Source organism: Heptranchias perlo, chromosome 1, assembly GCF_035084215.1.
Source record: "Heptranchias perlo isolate sHepPer1 chromosome 1, sHepPer1.hap1, whole genome shotgun sequence".
NCBI classification, from domain to species: Eukaryota; Metazoa; Chordata; class Chondrichthyes; order Hexanchiformes; family Hexanchidae; genus Heptranchias; species Heptranchias perlo.
In genome coordinates this window covers 26636239-26654806 of record NC_090325.1, presented here as the reverse complement: position 1 = coordinate 26654806, position 18568 = coordinate 26636239, and the positions used below count along the sequence as shown (strand labels likewise).

Below are 18568 nucleotides of genomic sequence, written 5' to 3'. Positions count from 1 at the left end.
TGGGGGATTGGCAGTTTTATAACAAACCTATCGATTTTTATAGCACAAAAACCCATCGGCAGTTGTACATGGGAGTTGGTGTTGAGCATTCAAATGTGGGTGGTTTGGCAGTAGGCACACATCTTAAGCCAGAAAATACAACTTTGCGTCTCAACAGTGTCAAGTATCAGGTTGGCTCAGTTGAATCACACTCCATTCTTAGTCAGAGGATCACTTGAGTGCCTGATTCAAGCTAACACAACAGTATAGTTCTGAGGGAGTCTTTGCCTCTGACATTGAGACATTAAACTGAGGCTTTGTCTTCCTGTTCAGGTGCATGTTAAGATGACACTAATTGAAGGAAAGCAGGGAGTTACCCCGATGTCCCAGCCAACACCACCAAAAACAGAATTTGTGGTCATTCAATTAATTGTATCTGTACGCAAAATTACTAGCATTTGCCTACATAAGTCACTGCTATTTTGAAGCCATTCATCCTGTGATGATTTTGGGAGTTCTCAAGACGAACTATATAAATCGAAGAATTTCTTTCTCTACACGCTTCTGAGAGACTTATCTTGAGTGAAATTCTGTGCAATGTTTAATTCTACCGTCTTCTCGATGCATAATGTAAACTCAACTATTCAACCAGTATCTGGTTGAAGATGCTTTTGCTTAACCTGAAAGACTTCCTGAAAACAGATTTGCAAAGCCCACATTTATTTTAGTTGCATTGTTGAGACTGTTTTAGCAATAATAATGACATGCCTTCTGTTCAGTATCTCATTGAATGTGTTTTGTGCTATCTTAAGCCGCAGCCTGTACTCAGCTATAAATTTTGCATTTACTGTGAATTTGCAGCTAAATGGTGACATTACATGGCCAAGTATAAATGGCTGAAATGATCTTGCTTGAGGTTCAAGAGTCTCTGGACTTCAAGTTGGCTTTGGTGTATATATATATCGGGCAAGTAACACACTGCATTATTGCTAAATCTGGACAGGCCTGGTTATAGACATTCGGTTTGGAGTCAAAACTGCATGTGGTCATTGTGAGGCCCACAGCATGAATAAGATGTTATGTGATTAAATAAAACCACTATAAAACTCCATTAGTACTACTTTCAGCATTGAAGCTACTAAAGTAAAATTAGAATTAAGTACTTGAATTTATGTAGCACAGTAAATGGTCAAAATGTCTCCGCATTTAGAATTACTTTTGGAGTACAGTGAATCCTGTTATGTAAACAAATGCAGCAGCCATTCTGTTCCAGCAATATCCCACAAATGGCAACAAAATGAATGATTAATCTTTTTTCTGATATTGGTTAGGGGGGTAGAACGTTAGCTACCCACCTAAACCATGATGTCCTGCTCTTTAAGTAATGCCATCCACCTGAACAGGTACTTTAGTACAACATCTTAGCTGAAGTACAGCACCTGTGACAATATAGGACTCCCTCAGTACTGTGCTAGAGAGTCAGCCTAGTTAATGTACGCAAAATCTAGTGAGGGACTTGAACATGGCTCTCTGTCCTTTGGTCAGAAGATTGCAACATAACTGCTGGAATTGCATCTTTAAAATGTGAGCACTCTTACGTTTTTAAAACACCATCTAAAGGGCAACAAGCTTGCTGGCCAGTGGTAAGGATCTAGCATTGGTCAGCTTCTATGTTGTAAGGTGCCTTTACCATGAAGAATGGCAGCAGCATACAGTTTTGATTAATTCTCAGACACAATAGCATTGACATTCAAGCTATTTGATTTGTTTGCAAAATAAGAATACTAAAATCTGTCGTCTTCAAAATATGTTCCCTATAGTTACATAAATTTGTAATAAAGAAAATTAAAATTAAATTTGAGAAATACCCTAACAAGGGCATTTCATTATTACAATATTATTTTCAACTGAGAAGTTAGATTTTGGGTTTTGCTGATATGTTACCACATTTTTAAAAGTAAAAGCCCAAAAGTTTTTTTTTCTGGAAGGATGGGATGGGAGAACAAATGACCAAATCTGGTGCCTTTAACTCACATAGGCTTCATTTTTTAAAAAACAGTTTGAAACCATAATATAAATATATTGATTACTTCAAGGACATGGGTTGTTTTTTCAGAAATTGACACTGAAATTTGGTCAGTAACTTATTAATGCAACTGCAGTAAATTTCAACACCAAAAGCTGCCAATAGTTTGTGCTGACTCGGGTGAATATCTGACTTCTGAATATTTCTACCACACAAATGGAAATTCAAAATCCAGATGTTCCCATTGCATTTATTTCTGTTTTCCTAGAAATATGGCTTTCAGGACGTTTGCAACCTAAATTGCCGTCATCTGTTTCTGTATGAACTGCCATTCTGTTATTTCTACGGTCATAACAGTAAACTTTAATCTGAAAAGATTACATTTTAGAATATTAACGGGGGTGACATTAGTCTGGTTAAATTCAAATTTGAAATCCTCTTTAGGGTGACCTCAGGTATTTGACGTGACCAACTTGGCAAAAAAAAACTGTTTCCCATTCCAGTTAAAGGTATGCTAGCAATTGTGGAAGAGATCAAAGATACTAATATTTACTGAGATCCAGATGAGTGCATGAGAGAGATACTGGAACAGGAATGGACTGTCCCTCAGCATACATGTGTGTGTGCATGCTTGGGTTTGAAAGTTGTCTGTGTGCCTCTTTATTCAGAGAAAATATGCAGTTAAACCTGAGGATTTTATTTTTCTGAATGGAAGTGAATACTGTGGCTACAGGCAAAAGCCTTGCTTTGGAATGGGAGCTAGTGGATGAGTTCTAGCCAGGCTAAGCTGAAGATGGATCTTGGCCTTTGTTCATGCATTGCTCAAAAAGAAAATCAGTTTTTTATCTATTGTTCCTGAGAAGAGCATCCATTTAATGTTCAAATTCCAACAGGCTTGGGAAGAAGGAAAACCGATAGCAGTAGGCTGGGCCCAGGAGATGATAATCAACCATCAAGATTGAGCTGCAAACAAACCAGTGCTTTGTCCTGTGACAGCAGATAACAGGCTGGGGTACTTAGTTCTGAATAGAGGCTAGAGGCATTTGGTGCAATGAAAGAGCACTACTAAGGTGGCGGGCACTGAGAGCATCTGGTGTTTTGCTTCTTTCGGATCACCGTGGGGATCACAACATAAAATTAGGCCTGAAGTGGGCTTTAATGAAGTAACCTTCTGTATTCGTGGTCTCCCCATTGCCTTTGGCAGTAGGTTGTCTTAAAGGATGGCCGAATCAAGGCCCTGGGGAAAGAAAATGGTGTCAAACAAATTTTGTGTAGTGTTTTTTTTAAACATTACATCCTGTATCAAATGTTTTATACTTGTTGGTTCGATCCATCCTGAATTTTGCTTTCCTAGTGGCTCTGTTTCCCACACACCCCAATCTGACCAGGTTGAACAGTTAACAGTTGTCATTTCAATTCTAATACTGTTAACAATCACACATGGCATGTGGGTGTCACTGGCAAGGCCAGCATTTATTGCCCATCCCTAATTGCCCTTGAGAAGGTGGTGGTGAGCTGCCTCTTGAACCGCTGCAGTCTGTGGTGAAGGTTCTCCCACAGTGCTGTTAGGAAGGGAGTTCCAGGATTTTGACCCAGCGACGATGAAGGAACAGCGATATAATTCCAAATCTGGATGGTGTGACTTGGAGGTGAACGTGCAGGTGGTGGTGTTCCCATGTACCTGCTGCCCTTGTCCTTCTAGGTGGTAGAGGTCACGGGTTTGGGAGGTGCTGTTGAAGAAGCTTGGCAAATTGCTGCAGTGCACCCTGTAGATGGTACATACTGCAGCCACAGTGCGCCGGTGGTGAAGGGAGTGAATGCTTAAGGTGTTGGATGGGGTGCCAATCAAGCGGGCTGCTTTGTCCTGGATGGTGTAGAGCTGCTTGAATGTTGGAGCTGCATTCATCCAGGCAAGTGGAGAGTATTCCATCACACTCCTGACTTGTGCCTTGTAGATGGTGGAAAGGCTTTGGGGAGTCGGGGTGAGTCACTCGCCGCAGAATACCCAGCCTCTGACCTGCTCTTACAGCCACAGTATTTGTGGCTGGTCCAGTTTAGTTTCTGGTCAATAGTGACCCCCAGGATGTTGATGGTGGGGGATTCGGCGATGGTATTGCCATTGAATGTCAAGGGGAGGTGGTTAGACTATCTCTGTTATTGGAGATGGTCATTGCCTGGCACTTGTCTGGTGCGAATGTACTTGCCACTCATCAGCCCAAACCAGGATGTTGGGTTGCGAATGGAACTGAACACTGTGAAATCATCGGTGAGCTCCCCATTTCTGATCTTACGATGGAGGGAAGGTCGTTGATGAAGCAGCTGAAGATGGTTGGGCCTAGGACACTGCCCTGAGGAACTCCTGTATTTTTGTATCTTTTTTTTTGGTCGCCTTTCATTCAATTTATTAATGCATTCCAGTCCTATACCACCTAATTTATCTTTGGTGGTGCTGTCCATTATGTGGCAGATAGCGAGTTTGCATCAGCACAAAGCTTCCAGATTTTGGATAATGGCTGCAGCCTGTGACTTAAGGGATTGTAGTACTGAAGGGCCATGTCAGTGCACAATGCAGAAGCCTGCATTTTAATTGTTTGCTTAGCCTTTGCACAAGGAATGCTGCAATAACTTTTGATCAATCTTTCTTATCCCTGGAGCTCCACCTTGCTGTTTTAATGTGGAAACAAAATAGAAAAGTTGGTGGATTGGGATTGGAGAACCTAATATCCCAAAAGAATGAGTTCCACAGTGATTCTAAATATGTATAAATGCGTAGGCTTCAAGGAGATCTTGAAACATTTGCCTGAGGAAGGAGAAAATCTCCGAAAGCTTGTGAATTTAAAATAAAATTGCTGGACTATAACTTGGTGTTGTAAAATTGTTTACAATTCTAAATATAAACATTGGGTGGGTAGGAGAAAGGCAGGCAGCACTTCAATTCATTGTTGTGCACAAGTTTTTAGATGTGGTTTGTGCAACGGCACTATATAAGGTAGAAATACACTTCAGATGCAGACACAGCGCTGCATTGAATCAGTTGCAGAGTTCCATTGTTTATCTGCGAAGTTTCAGTCTGGAATGTTTCCAGTGGAGGTTCCTGAAGTTATCATTTTTTAAGCATAGCTTTTTTTTAATATACAAAAGACACATGTTGGTCCATGAGTAAATAGAATGTGTGGATAACATCTATCAGTGTTTGAGTGGATAATCAGTGAAACAGCAAGTTGAGTCCTCATACTGGTTGTGGCTGCTTGAGATAATGGGCTCGATATTGCCAGGGCTGCGGGTTCGTGGCGGGGCGCCCGGCGAAATCAGCCTGCCCTGCGCGCGATCGCAGCCTAAATGGATCCACTTACCTGTTGTTCTGGGTTCCCCGCTGCTGATCTGCGCGTCGGGCGGACTGAGCATGTGCAGTAAGGTCTGTCAGCTGGAGGAGCTCTATTTAAAGGGGCAGTCCTCCACTGACATGCTGCAACAAATAGGAAAAAATACAGCATGGAGCAGCCCAGGGGGAAGGCTGCTCCCAGTTTAATGATGCCTCACTCCAGGTATCATTAGATGGGGTGAGGAGGAGGGGGAGGACAGAGATCTTCCTCCCCCCCCCCCCCCCCCCCCCCCCCCGGCGGGCGGGAGGAAGCGGCCTGCCTCTGCCACCAGGAAGGCCTGGCTCGAGGTGGCAGAGGAGGTCACCTGCACCACCAACATATCGCGCACCTGCATACAGTGCAGGAGGCGCTGAATTAACCTAAGTAGGTCAGCCAAAGTGAGTACACTTATTCCCCTACACTCCGTCTGCCACATCTCCTTCTGCACTGCCAACACTACTCTGTCACATCACTCCTCACACTCACTCAAACCTCATCCTCATCTTAACTGCACTTACTCACCTCGCCAGTACTCATCCTGCCACTCCCACTCAACCCAATCCTCATACAATCTCATGGCTCTATCTCATACTCACCCTCTCATGCATCTCTTTCATGGTCAGCCTCACTCAACCTGCCACGACCTGTGCTGCAGCCACAGGGCATGCGTCACATATGTGCAGTAGGAAGCGTAAGGCAAACGTGTCGTGAGCATGAAGGGGATGCACAAGGGTGTTTGAGGGTTTGTTATGGTTTTTAACTTATATTTAATTTCGGATCAACTCACATCACATTATATTGGCACCACTACTGCCACATCTTTGCGAATCTTGTCTGGTTTGTGCAATAATGCCCTTTCCTGAGGATCACAATGAAGACCCACACCTGATGCCACCCATTGTGTCACTGCAAAGTGGGTGTAGGTGTATTTGCAGGGCTCTTTTGTGCAGACGACTGAGAGGCGTTGGCGATGTACCTGGTGGTACCCTGGAAGGATGTGGTGGAGAAGTTGTTGAGGGCACTGGTGACTTTGACAGCGACAGGTAAGAAGATGGTGCTCAGGCCAGCTGGGAGCAGCTCGGCATGAAGGAGGCTGCAGATGTCCACGACTACATGTCGAGTGACTCTGAGCCTCCGTGTGCACTGCTACTCAGAGAGGTCCAGGAAGCTGAGCCTCAGTCTGTGGACCCTGTGGCGAGGGTAGTGCCCCCTGCGACGCATCTCTCTTTGGGGTTGCCCTCCCTCCTGCTGTGCAGGTGGATGTGTCACAGCACTGTGTTGTGGAGCTCCACATGTCAGAGGTGGACGGCTTGGCCGGCGAGGCTGGTGATGCTGTTCATCCTCCGAGGAGGACATGACTGCAGCTACGGCGGCCCCCATCTGGAAGATGTACATCTGAGGGAGTCCGCAAGGTAGGTACATGTCTCTAGACCCCGGGGTAAGTGTGCAAGTTGGTGAATTTGATTGTCAGGAGGAGGGTGGTGGAGGCCAAACTTTGTCCCAAGTGACAGAGTGGCCTCCTGCAATGAGTGAGGGTCTCCCCCCCCCCCCCCCCCCCCCCCCCCCACCTGTCAAATGGACCTTTGCAGCTGCCACAGGCTGATGGCTGCCACACGTCCATTTCAACTGGGAGTGTGTGTCCCTGTATGGGAAACAGTCCCAGTTGTTTCTAAAATCCCACCCCTCCTGAAATATTCCCTTAATCAGGTCTGTTAATGACCTGAAATACCTAGGTAAATACTTAAGTGGCACCCCGCTGGCTTTAATTGCCTGCGGGAGTCCCACATGCGGGGGCTGCGCGCGCACGTCTGCGTGTCTGTGGGGGACCCGGAAGTGGGCGGGTTGGAGCCGGGCTCCCGACCCGCTCCGGGATTCCCCGATTTTCGGAGCCCTCCCCGCCAGGAACGAACCCGATAGCGGGTGCTAAAATAGAGCCCAAAATGGCTGACCATTAGAGTTGTTACCTGTTTATGTGGAGGGGTTCCTGAGTCATTAGTTAATAAGGATAGGGTCAAATTCTACTCTGGGTCAAATGGAAGAAGAATGTTATGGTCTCATTGGGATGATTAAGTTTGAGAAAAGAGATGTTTCATTATTTATAAATAAAGGAGTTGACCAATTAATGCACCTGCAGATACATAAAGGGTAAACTTTGGGTGGAAAAAGTGTTTTGGGCAAGTGCATTGCTAGTAGACCACCATTGTCATTGTAACTAAAAGAGTAACTAGGGAGAGAGTAGGGCCTCTTAAGGATCAACAAGGTCATCTATGTGCGGAACCACAAGAGATGGGTGAGATCCTGAATGAATATTTCACATCGGTATTTACGGTTGAGAAAGGCATGGATGTTAGGGAACTTGGGGAAATAAATAGTGATGTCTTGAGTGTACATATTACAGAGAGGGAGGTGCTGGACGTCTTAACGCGCATCAAGGTAGATAAATCTCTGGGACCTGATGAAATGTATCCCAGGACGTTATGGGAGGTTAGGGAGGAAATTGCGGGTCCCCTAGCAGAGATTTTTGAATCATCGACAGCTACAGGTGAGGTGCCTGAAGATTGGAGGGTAGCAAATGTTGTGCCTTGTTTAAGAAGGGCGGCAGGGAAAAGCCTGGGAACTACAGACCGGTGAGCCTGATATCTGTAGTGGGTAAGTTGTTAGAGGGTATTCTGAGGGACAGGATCTACAGGCATTTGGAGAGGCAGGGACTGATTAGGAACAGTCAGCATGGTTTTGTGAGTGGAAAATCATGTCTCACGGATTTGATTGAGTTTTTTGAAGGGGTAACCAAGAAGATAGATGAGGGCTGTGCAGTAGACGTGGTCTACATGGACTTTAGCAAAGCCTTTGACAAGGTACCGCATGGTAGGTTGTTACATAAGGTTAGTTCTCACGGGATCCAAGGTGAGGTAGCCAATTGGATACAAAATTGGATTGACGACAGAAGACAGAGGATGGTTGTAGAGGGTTTTTCAAACTCGAGGCCTGTGACCAGCGGTGTGCCTCAGGGATCGGTGCTGGGTCCGCTGTTATTTGTTATTTATATTAATGATTTGGATGAGAATTTAGGAGGCATGGTTAGTAAGTTTGCAGATGACACCAAGATTGGTGGCATTGTGGACAGTGAAGAAGGTTATCTAGGATTGCAACGGGATCTTGATAAATTGGGCCAGTGGGCCGATGAATGGCAGATGGAGTTTAATTTAGATAAATGTGAGGTGATGCATTTTGGTAGATCGAATCGGACCAGGACCTACTCCGTTAATGGTAGGGCGTTGGGGAGAGTTATAGAACAAAGAGATCTAGGAGTACAGGTTCATAGCTCCTTGAAAGTGGAGTCACAGGTGGATAGGGTGGTGAAGAAGACATTCGGCATGCTTGGTTTCATTGGTCAGAACATTGAATACAGGAGTTGGGATGTCTTGTTGAAGTTGTACAAGACATTAGTAAGGCCACACTTGGAATACTGTGTACAGTTCTGGTCACCCTATTATAGAAAGGATATTATTAAACTAGAAAGAGTGCAGAAAAGATTTACTAGGATGCTACCGGGACTTGATGGTTTGACTTATCGGGAGAGGTTAGATAGACTGGGACTTTTTTCTCTGGAGAGTAGGAGGTTAAGGGGTGATCTTATAGAAGTCTATAAAATAATGAGGGGCATAGATAAGGTAGATAGTCAAAATCTTTTCCCAGAGGTAGGGGAGTCTATAACGAGGGGACATAGATTTACGGTGAGAGGGGAGAGATACAAAAGGGTCCAGAGGGGCAATTTTTTCACTCAAAGGGTGGTGAGTGTCTGGAACGAGCTGCCAGAGGCAGTAGTAGAGGCTGGTACAATTTTGTCTTTTAAAAAGCATTTGGACAGTTACATGGGTAAGATGGGTATAGAGGGATATGGGCCAAGTGCAGGCAACTGGGACTAGCTTAGTGGTATAAACTGGGCGACATGGACATGTTGGGCCGAAGGGCCTGTTTCCATGTTGTAAACTTCTATGACTCTATGTAACAGATGACTCGCTATTCGTAGCCATTTAAAACTTGTCATTATTTTAACACATTTTCCATTGGTTTCTTTAAAATATGAAATGTCCAGCCTACGCTATTGCTAACTTATAGTTGCACTTTATTTTGATATTGTACTTGTAGCCTGGGTAACTGGAGAGGCACCTCTTATCTCCACATTTGGGATATCAATAGCAACATAGGCTTATTTTAAAATTATATTTAAAATTTGTGCAGGACAAGTTGTGTATATAAAGGACAGATCTTAGTCAACAGTAAGATGCAATTAACTTTTTATTTCCTCTCTGTTAAGATTTCTGATCAGGGGCGTTTTACTACGTTAAAGGCACTATATAAATGCAAGTTGTTGATCAGGCTCATTTGTGGTGAGATGCTCATCACATCTCATCACATCTCACTGCTGGTTGTGCATTTTTACAGTTGCTGTTAGATGATAACTGGTGCATTTTAAAGTAACTATCCAAAGCTAAAGAAGGGATACAGTTTAGATTGATAAGTGCAACGTAGCCACATTAAAGGTGTAGCAATACTGACACCAGTAACTCTTTTTACTAAGTTTATTCTTGAGTATTGTCACTGTTGATATGCAAAGAAATGTAAGGGCCTTCAGTTTCCTAAAGAGACTAATTTTATCCTTGTGACTTCTAATTTTCTTATCAGTTAAACATTTACTAAGTTGCAGCATTCTGCCAGTTGGAAACTGCAATCTATTTTTCACCCTGCTCTAGATATATTTTTAAGTTCAATAAAAATGGGCGCCAGTTCATTGGCAGGTTTCATCTCATGCTCATTGACTGTTAAATGTCCTGAAAATGGCATTGCTTAGCTACAGTGAGTCATGCCTACAATTTTTTTTTTAAAAAAAATTGGGGCTTGAAATAGCTTGAGAAATTCTGCCGCCTCTAATTGAGCTAGAACTACAGAACATTGCAGCAGAGGAGGAGGCTGTTTAGCCCATCATATCTGTGCTTACTCTTGTGGGAAAGTAAGTTGTGAGGAGAACACGCAGAATTTGCAAAGGGATATAGACAGGTTAGGTGCATGGGCAAGAAGGTGGCAGATGGGTGTATAATGTCGGGAAATGTGAGATTATTCACTTTGGTAGGAAGAATAGAAAAACAGAATATTTTTTGAAAGGGTGAGATTATTAAATGTTGGAGTTCAGCGAGATTTGGGTGTCCTCGTAAAAGAAGCACAAAAAGTTAGCATGTAGGTATAGCAGGCAATTAGGAAGGCAAATGGCATTTTGGCATTTATTGCAAGGGGGTTGGAGTACAAGAATAAGGAAGTCTTGCTACAATTGTTACAGGGCTTTGGTGAGACCTCATCTGGAGTACTGTTTTGCTCTCCTTAGGAAGGATATACTTGCCATAAAGACGGTGCAACAAAGGTTCACTAGATTGATTCTTGGGACAAGAGGGTTGACCTATGAGGAGAGTTTGAGTAGAAAGGGCCTATACTCTCTGGAGTTTAGAAGAATGAGAGCTGATCTCATTGAAACTTACAAGATTCTCTGAGGGCTTGACAGGGTAGATGCTGAGAGGTTGTTCCCCCAGGCTGGAGAGTCTAGAACTAAGGGGCATAGTCTCAGGATAAGGGGTCAGCCATTTAAGACTCAGATGAAGGGGAATTTCTTCAGAGGGTTGTGAATCTTTGGAATTGTCTACCCCAGAGGGCTGTGGCCTTCATTGCAAGAGGATTTGAGTATAGGAGCAAGGATGTCTTACTGCAGTTATACAAGGTCTTGGTGAGACCACACCAGGAGTATTGTGTGCAGTTTTGGTCTCCTTACCTAAGAAAGGATATCCTTGCCATTGAGGGAGTGCAGTGAAGGTTTACCAGACTGATTCCTGGAATGGCATGACTGTCTTATGAGGAGAGATTGGGTCGACTAGGCCTGTATTCACTCGCGTTTAGAAGAATGAGAGGGGATCTCATTGAAACATATAAAATTCTGACAGGACTAGACAGACTGGATGCAGGGAGGATGTTTCCCCTGGCTGGGGGTTCCAGAACGAGGGCCACAGTCTCAGGATATGGGGTAGAACATTTAGGACTGAGATGAGGAGAAATTTCTTCACTCAGAGGGTGGTGAACCTGTGGAATTCTCTACCACAGAAGGCTGTGGGGGTCAAGTCACTGAATATGTTTAAGAAGGAGCGAGATAGATTTCCGGACACAAAAGGCATCAAGGGGTATGGGGAGAGAGTGGGAATATGGTATTGAGAGAGAGGATCAGCCATGATCATATTGAATGGTGGAGCAGGCTCGAAGGGCCGAATGGCCTACTCCTATTTTCTATGTTTCTGTGGATGCTGAGTCGTTGAGTATATTCAAGGCTGAGATGGATAGATTTTTGGACTCTAGGGTAATCGAGGGATATGGGGACTGGGTGGGAAAGTGGAGTTGAGGTTGAAGATCAACCGTGATCTGATTGAATGGCGGAGCAGGCTCGAGGGACCATATGGTCTTCTCCTACTCCTATTTCTTATGTTCCAAAACTAATCTCACTGCCCTAACTTTTGTCTCGTATAAATTTATCATTGCTTCATTTATAGATGAGTTCATGAAAAGGAAATGAGGACCTTTATATATTCCATTGTTGTGGATTCTGTTTTAACCACTAAAGTAGCCCAGATCGGAGCAAGTGCGATGGGGAAATTCACAACTAAAATGTATTTTTAAAATGCAGAGGCATGTGTTTTTTCATATAGAGATGGCTAATTGACTGCTGTATTTAAAGTTTTGTCACTGAGGCAACTGTGAAAATTGAGCCTCTGTATTTTTCCAGTGTTCTCTCTGGTTTGCAGATGCAGACCAGAGTGCTTGAGGTAATGCCCCACTGGAATGTAAATAAATGAGGCAGGAATCTCTTTGCAATTCACTGCTGTAACACTGCAGGACTATTTGCATTCACAGCAGCTGAGCTGATGGGAGATAAGAATTAGCTCCAACTTGTTTTTCAATAGTGTGAAAAGCATTGGGGATCTTGAACTATGATTTGAGTCATTTCATTTTCCATATCACTGCATTTGATCAGTTCCAAACTTGTTGTCAGATATAATCCAAAAAAGGTGGTTAAAAATATTTTTAACTGCAATACTTCGATTGAGAGGCCTGAAAGCCTTCAGTCTATGCCAATCTCTTGGGTCTTGAAACAAACAAAAGCCATGTTTTTTTTTGTCAGTTAACCTGATGTAGTGGCTTGATTTTTAGCAATCTATTTTGAAAATATTCTCTCATTGGTATGTGTGTGAAGTGACGTGGTTCTCCTGGGTTTAGTCGCTCCCTGCCTGATACACCGAGCCCCCGTTAATGTCAAAATCTGATACCAATTAGGTCTGACCGTGCAAATTAAATGCATCATATTCCCATCACTGGTGTAAATTCCAGGGCAGACACTGATATTTATGCACATTGTTCATGCCACGTTGTCATCCTGGATGAATGTTGATGGCATTCTCTTTATAATTTTTTTTTTTGTTTGCTTCTCAAAAATTGATGTAGAAAAGGCATAGTATGAATAAGATCTTTCCACCCTTGTTAGCCAAAATCTTTTTTTTTGCTAGTTGGATTTTTTTATATTTACTACTAAATTGTTTTCTGGAAACACTTTCAAGTGTTTTGGTTGATTTGAGAGATGGAGATGTTGTAATACATTTGGTAATGAACAAAGAGCTCATTAATAAGTCTGAGATCTGCTTTATAAATTGTATGTGTGGAGGGGCTGAAGCATTGTTAAGAGGTTTAACACAATTATGATTCTCGGATTTTTCCCTCTCGTATACAGGATCCTTTAAGCCTGTGGTTAAGGCGTTTGCCGCTTTTGTTCCATCAGACAAAAACTTGCATTTATATAGCGTCTTTAACATAGTAAAACATCCCGACTGTACAGCTTCACAGGAGCGTTATCAGATAAAATTTAATACTGAGCCATATAAGGAGATATTAGGACGGGTGGTTGCAGAGGTAGGTTTGAGGAAGCATCTTGACGAGAGAGGCAGAGAGGTTTAGGGAAGGAATTCTAGAACTTAGGGCCTGGGCAGCTGGAGGCACGGCCGCCAATGGAGGAGTGAAGGAAACGGGATGCACAAGAGACCAGAATTGGAGGAACAGTGTTCTTGGAGGGTTGTAGGGCTGGAGGAGGTTACAGAGATAGGGTGGGGCAAGGCCATGGAGGGCTTTGCACACAAGGATAAGAATTTTAAATTTGAGGCTTCACAAAAGTAGAATCTCATGTAAGTGTTGTGCAATTTTGTTGATGTAGTATAATGGTGATTCTGCACCGAGATCCAAGATTTGAGGGTCCTTGTCTGCAATTTCAACTTTGTACTTGTCCTAACGGATGGGAAGCCATGATTTAATTAACATTAACAGATCTATTTTAATGTAAAAGGCTTGTAGGAAGTGTTTGAATTGCAACATAGATCAATTCTAAACAGCTGCACTAGTCCCCACGAATAGTTACTGCATTCTCCTGACTTCAGGTTGTTTATTGGCTTTGACTATTTGAAGCAATTGTTCTTTGTAGTGTTTATAAGCAGGGAGGGAATTAGAGAGCCTGGAGCCTCGGCAGCTGAAAGCATGGCATTCAATTGTGGAGGAAAGTGAGGGGATAATGCCCTGCAACCAGAGTCAAAAGAATGGAAGATTTGGAGGGAGTTATTGTAGTTTGGAGGAGGTTAGATATGCGCAAGAGCAAGGCTATGGAAACTGTTTGACATCCAGTCTTGGATGAGTTGCAATTTCCTCCAGCTAAACATGGGAAAGACCAAAGCCATCATCTGGAGCCCCAGCACAAACTCCATTCCCTTGCCACTGACCCATTTCCCCGCGCTGTCTTTCCTCCCCCCCCCGCCCCCAAGCCCCTGTTTCAGGCAGATCCAAATTGTTCACAACCGTAGCGTCCTATTTAACTTTGAGCTGAGCTTCCAACCCCAACTGCGATATTCTACCACAAAGACCATCTAATCCTGCCTCCAATCCATCAGTCCATCTGCTGCTGAAACCCTTATCCATGCTTTTGTCACCTCTAGAGTTGGCTGTTGTAATGCTTATCCTGTCTGGGCTTCCGACCTCCACCCTCCATAAACTTGAGCTCATCCAAAACTCTGCTGCTTGAATTTTACCCCACCAAGTCCTGCTCACCCTGTATTCACTCACCTACAATGACTTACAGTTCCCCAGTGCTTCAAATTTAAAATTCTCATCCTGGGATTTAAATCCCTCTAAGGATTGCCTTTTCCTATCTCTGTAAACTCATTCAGTGCTACAATGCCCCTTTCCACACAAACTTTCTGTTCCTGTTTCTGGCTTCTTGTGAACCCCCCCCCACCCCTTCACTGCACCACTGGCAGTTGTTCCTACAGCCAACTCGGCCCATGCTCTGGAATTTCCATCCTAAACCTCTTCACCTCCCTCTTCCTTTCAAGTACCCCTTAAACCCAACTCTTTGACTAAGTTTTTGGTTACCCCTCCTAATATCTCATCCTTTGGTTCGGCATCCAATTTTTCCTTGCAACTCTGAAGTGACTTGGGATGTTTTTCTACATTACAGGTGCTGTAAATGCAAGTTGTACTGCAGTGGGTCAATTGAAAGGGCTCTTCCATTTTTTTCCCACATGAAGTCCCTTTGAAAAAAACACTTTCAGTAATTTTGATATTCTCCTAGACTTTCCCACAAAAGTGGAATAAATATGTTTGTGGCAGTGTTGGAGTGAACTACAGGAAATAAAAGGCTCATCACAGTTGCTTTACTTGAGTTATTAGTTGTCTAAGGCTATTAGCTGTCAATCGTTGCCTCAGTGATAGCACTCTTGCCTCTGAGTCAGAAGGTAGTGGGTTCAAACCCCATTTCAGCAACTTGAGCAGATAATAAGGCTTTGGGAAATGCTGCTATATATGCAAATTCTTTTCTTTACATAGAATTACACAGCACAGAAACAGGCCATTTGGCCCAACAGGTCTATACCATTGTTTATGATCCACATGAGCCTCCTCCCACCTTACTTCATTTTATCCTATTGCCATATCCTTCTATTCCTTACTCCCTCGTGTACTTGTCTTGCTTCCCCTTAAATGCATCATTCACTTGTTTTCTTTTTCCTCTCCTCTCTTCTCTCCAATCTCCTCCACTTTCTTTCTCATGAAGGTTGTGGAAGAGCTGCTAGAATGGGACTTGAGTAGTAATCATTCCCTACCAAAAGCGGTTATATTGTGAAAAACGTGCAGTTGTAATTGGAATGTTTCAGAGAATGCTTAACAGTTCTTTATTAACCCAAGGTGACTTTTTTTTAAAATTTCAGACGCTAAAGAACTCAAAAAGCCTTTGTTCTCTTGACTATGAAGAAGATGATGATGACGAAGATGATCACCATATGAAGACTATTGTGTCCTCACCATGTGACTCAAATGACCTTTTAATGAACATCATCACTCCAGGCTCCAGTCCAGTCAAAGAGCACGACTCGGCGAGGTATCATGTCCCTGGGAGCCGAGATGGCTGCCACCCAAGGAATTATGGGGAAGAAGTTAATGTGAGTGAAAGCGAGGAGGATACAAGCGATTGTGAAAGCACTGAAGAAGGAATATTTCCACTGGACTGTGGTGATCTGGATCTAGAACAAATAGAAAACAACTAAATGCTGCAACAATGTTCTAGATAAGACTGGTTGTTTTTATACTTTTTGTTGTGGTAGAGGATTACCTTTGCATAACTCATGTCCATTAAAAAAAATTCTATTGGTTATTCTGGGCTGCTTGAAGGTATTTTTTTTGTGCAAAGCATCAGTAGTCCACGTCATGTGTGCGCAGAAGATGGTAGAGGGTTCAGCAACTTTATCTTGGATGCACAAGGTTGCCAATTTTAAGGGTTTGAGAAACCTTTTGGAGGAAGAGATTTTCTATAAATCCATCTCCTCTGAGGATATTTTGCTGTCTGTAGCTTTTGAAATGGCAAGAAAAGCTGACCTCTACAAGGAAGTGTTTTTTTTTAAAAAAGGGCATTCTACATTAAACTACACAGGTTTAACTACAGTGGTGTCGGTGCGGGTATAGTGCTGCTTTTTGTGGGGGGAGAAAAGTCAGTGTTTCAACAAAAAAAAATTGACGTTTTACTTTTTAAAGAGAAAAGTAATGGCTTTGATAAACCCGAAATGGCCAAATAGACGCAATGGACATCTTGTACTACGGTCGCAAGAATGTAATAAGCACTTGAGCTTTGGAAAGAGACTTGATTGCCTGTTGCGATCGATTTCCCAGGAGTCAAAACCCTCAGCAATAGTAGAAGGAAGACTTCTAGTCTTTAAATGAAATAAAATGGATTTTTGCTTTGCATTTCCTTTTGTGGTGTGCCTTCTTTATTTCCTGGATTTTTCTGCATTGCTATTTTGTAATCAACGTTTTACACACTGAAAGAAGAATTGTACCATGTGCAGGAAGTGTTCTTTACAGACAGGTATTTTGAGGTTAATTTTTTGGAAGAAGCTTTTTTTCCATTATGACTTTATCCATCCTGTTGTAATGTTTTAAGATGGTCCTTCCAAAATAATGACTGTTGTAGCAATTCCAATTTACTAAATTGTGGATTTGTTTCTTTAGGAACAAGTGTTATGAGTAATGTCTAGACTTTATTCATTTGTTATTGGAGGTATAAAAGGGAGACATACAAACTAGAGGTGAACAATTTGCTTTGTTCTCCAGTACCTTGGACATCCGAGTACTAACATTGCTTTCAGGAGTCCTTTTTTTAATGGGATCAAATTAAGAATTATCTCCTTTGTGGGAGGTGGATTTTTAAAACATTTTTGATTATATCCTGGGCACTGTTTTGGAGTCTGAGATTGCTGGTGTAAATGTTAGTGCACTCGCTTCTGAATCAGATGATCATAGGTTTAAGCCCCACTCCAGAGATTTGAGCACATAATCTAGATTGACACTTCAGTGCATTACTGAGGGAGTGATGCATTATCGGAGGAGCCATCTTTCAGATAAGATGTTAAACCGAGGCTCCGTCTGCCCCCTCAGGTGGATGAGAAAAAGATACTATGGCACTATTCGAAGAAGTGCAGGGAGTTCTCCTGGCCAATATTTATCCATCAACCAACACCACCAAAACAAATTATTTGGTCAATTATTTCATTGCTGCTGGTGGAATCTTGCTGTGTGCAATTGGGCTGGCACATCCCCTACATTACAACACTTAAAAAGTACTTCACTGGTTGTGAAATGCTTTGGGATGTCCTGAGGTCATGAAAGGCACTTTGTAAGTGCTAGTTTTTTCTTAAATAAATTGTAACCCTACTAAAGTACATTCAATCATTAAAGGAGGGGATAGTATGAGGAAGTATTTCCCTATACGTATATTATCAGTCACAATCTTGTCTTTTAGGACATATTGTTGAACTGAGTATTAATTTACAGCTGTATTAAAAGTTCCTTGCTGAGGTACCTTTTTGAGTTCGCATCCAATCCCAAGCACTGTTTTCTGGAGATACCGGATAAATCCCACAACTTCTTTTACATTTTATTCTTGATATGAGTGATGCTGACCAATGTAATTTATAACCCATCCCTTGTCTTGACCATTTATGTTACACGATCATTAAGGATAGTGGCACAGATAACCAGATTTATTCAATTCGCTGTCACAACTTGACTTCATGATTACTGGGTGTCTAAACCAGTTTTGTAGCCACTATGCTGCTGTACAGTGTGTTCATTTAGTCATTGCAGTGTACAGAATCATAGAAACATAGAAATTTATGGTACAGAAAGAGGCCATTTAGCCTATTGTGTCTGTGTTGGCCGAAAAAGAGCTTTCCAGCTTAATCCCACTTTCCAGCATGTGGTCCGTAGCCTTGTAGGTTACGGCACTTCAGATGCACATCCAAGTACTTTTTAAATGAGTTGAGGGTTTCTGCCTCTGTCATCCTTTCGGGCTGAGAGTTCCAGACCTCCATCACCCTCTGGGTGAAAAGAATTCTCCTCATCTACCCTCTAATCCTTCTACCAATTACTTTAAATCTGTGCCCCCTGGTCACTGACCCCTCTGCTAAGGGAACTAGGTTCTCCCGATCCTATCTCGGCCCCTCAATTTTTTACCCCTCAATTAAATCTCCCCTCAGCCGCCTTTGTTCCAAAGAAAACAACCCCAGCCTATCCAATCTTTCCTCAT

The 18568-nt window shown here is 42.8% G+C and overlaps 1 protein-coding gene across 4 annotated transcripts in view; it reads left to right on the top strand.

Moving 5' to 3' along the window:
* The window catches only part of LOC137320790 (protein FAM53A-like), a 118133-nt gene extending 101405 nt beyond the window's left edge, over nucleotides 1–16728 (top strand). For all 4 annotated transcript variants that reach the window (XM_067982631.1, XM_067982653.1, XM_067982646.1 and 1 more), the window contains exon 5: nucleotides 15699–16728. In XM_067982631.1, coding sequence (XP_067838732.1) covers nucleotides 15699–16034 — 336 coding nt within the window. In that variant the 3' untranslated portion in view covers nucleotides 16035–16728. The remainder of the gene's footprint in view (nucleotides 1–15698) is intronic.
* Nucleotides 16729–18568: the final 1840 nt, after the last annotated feature.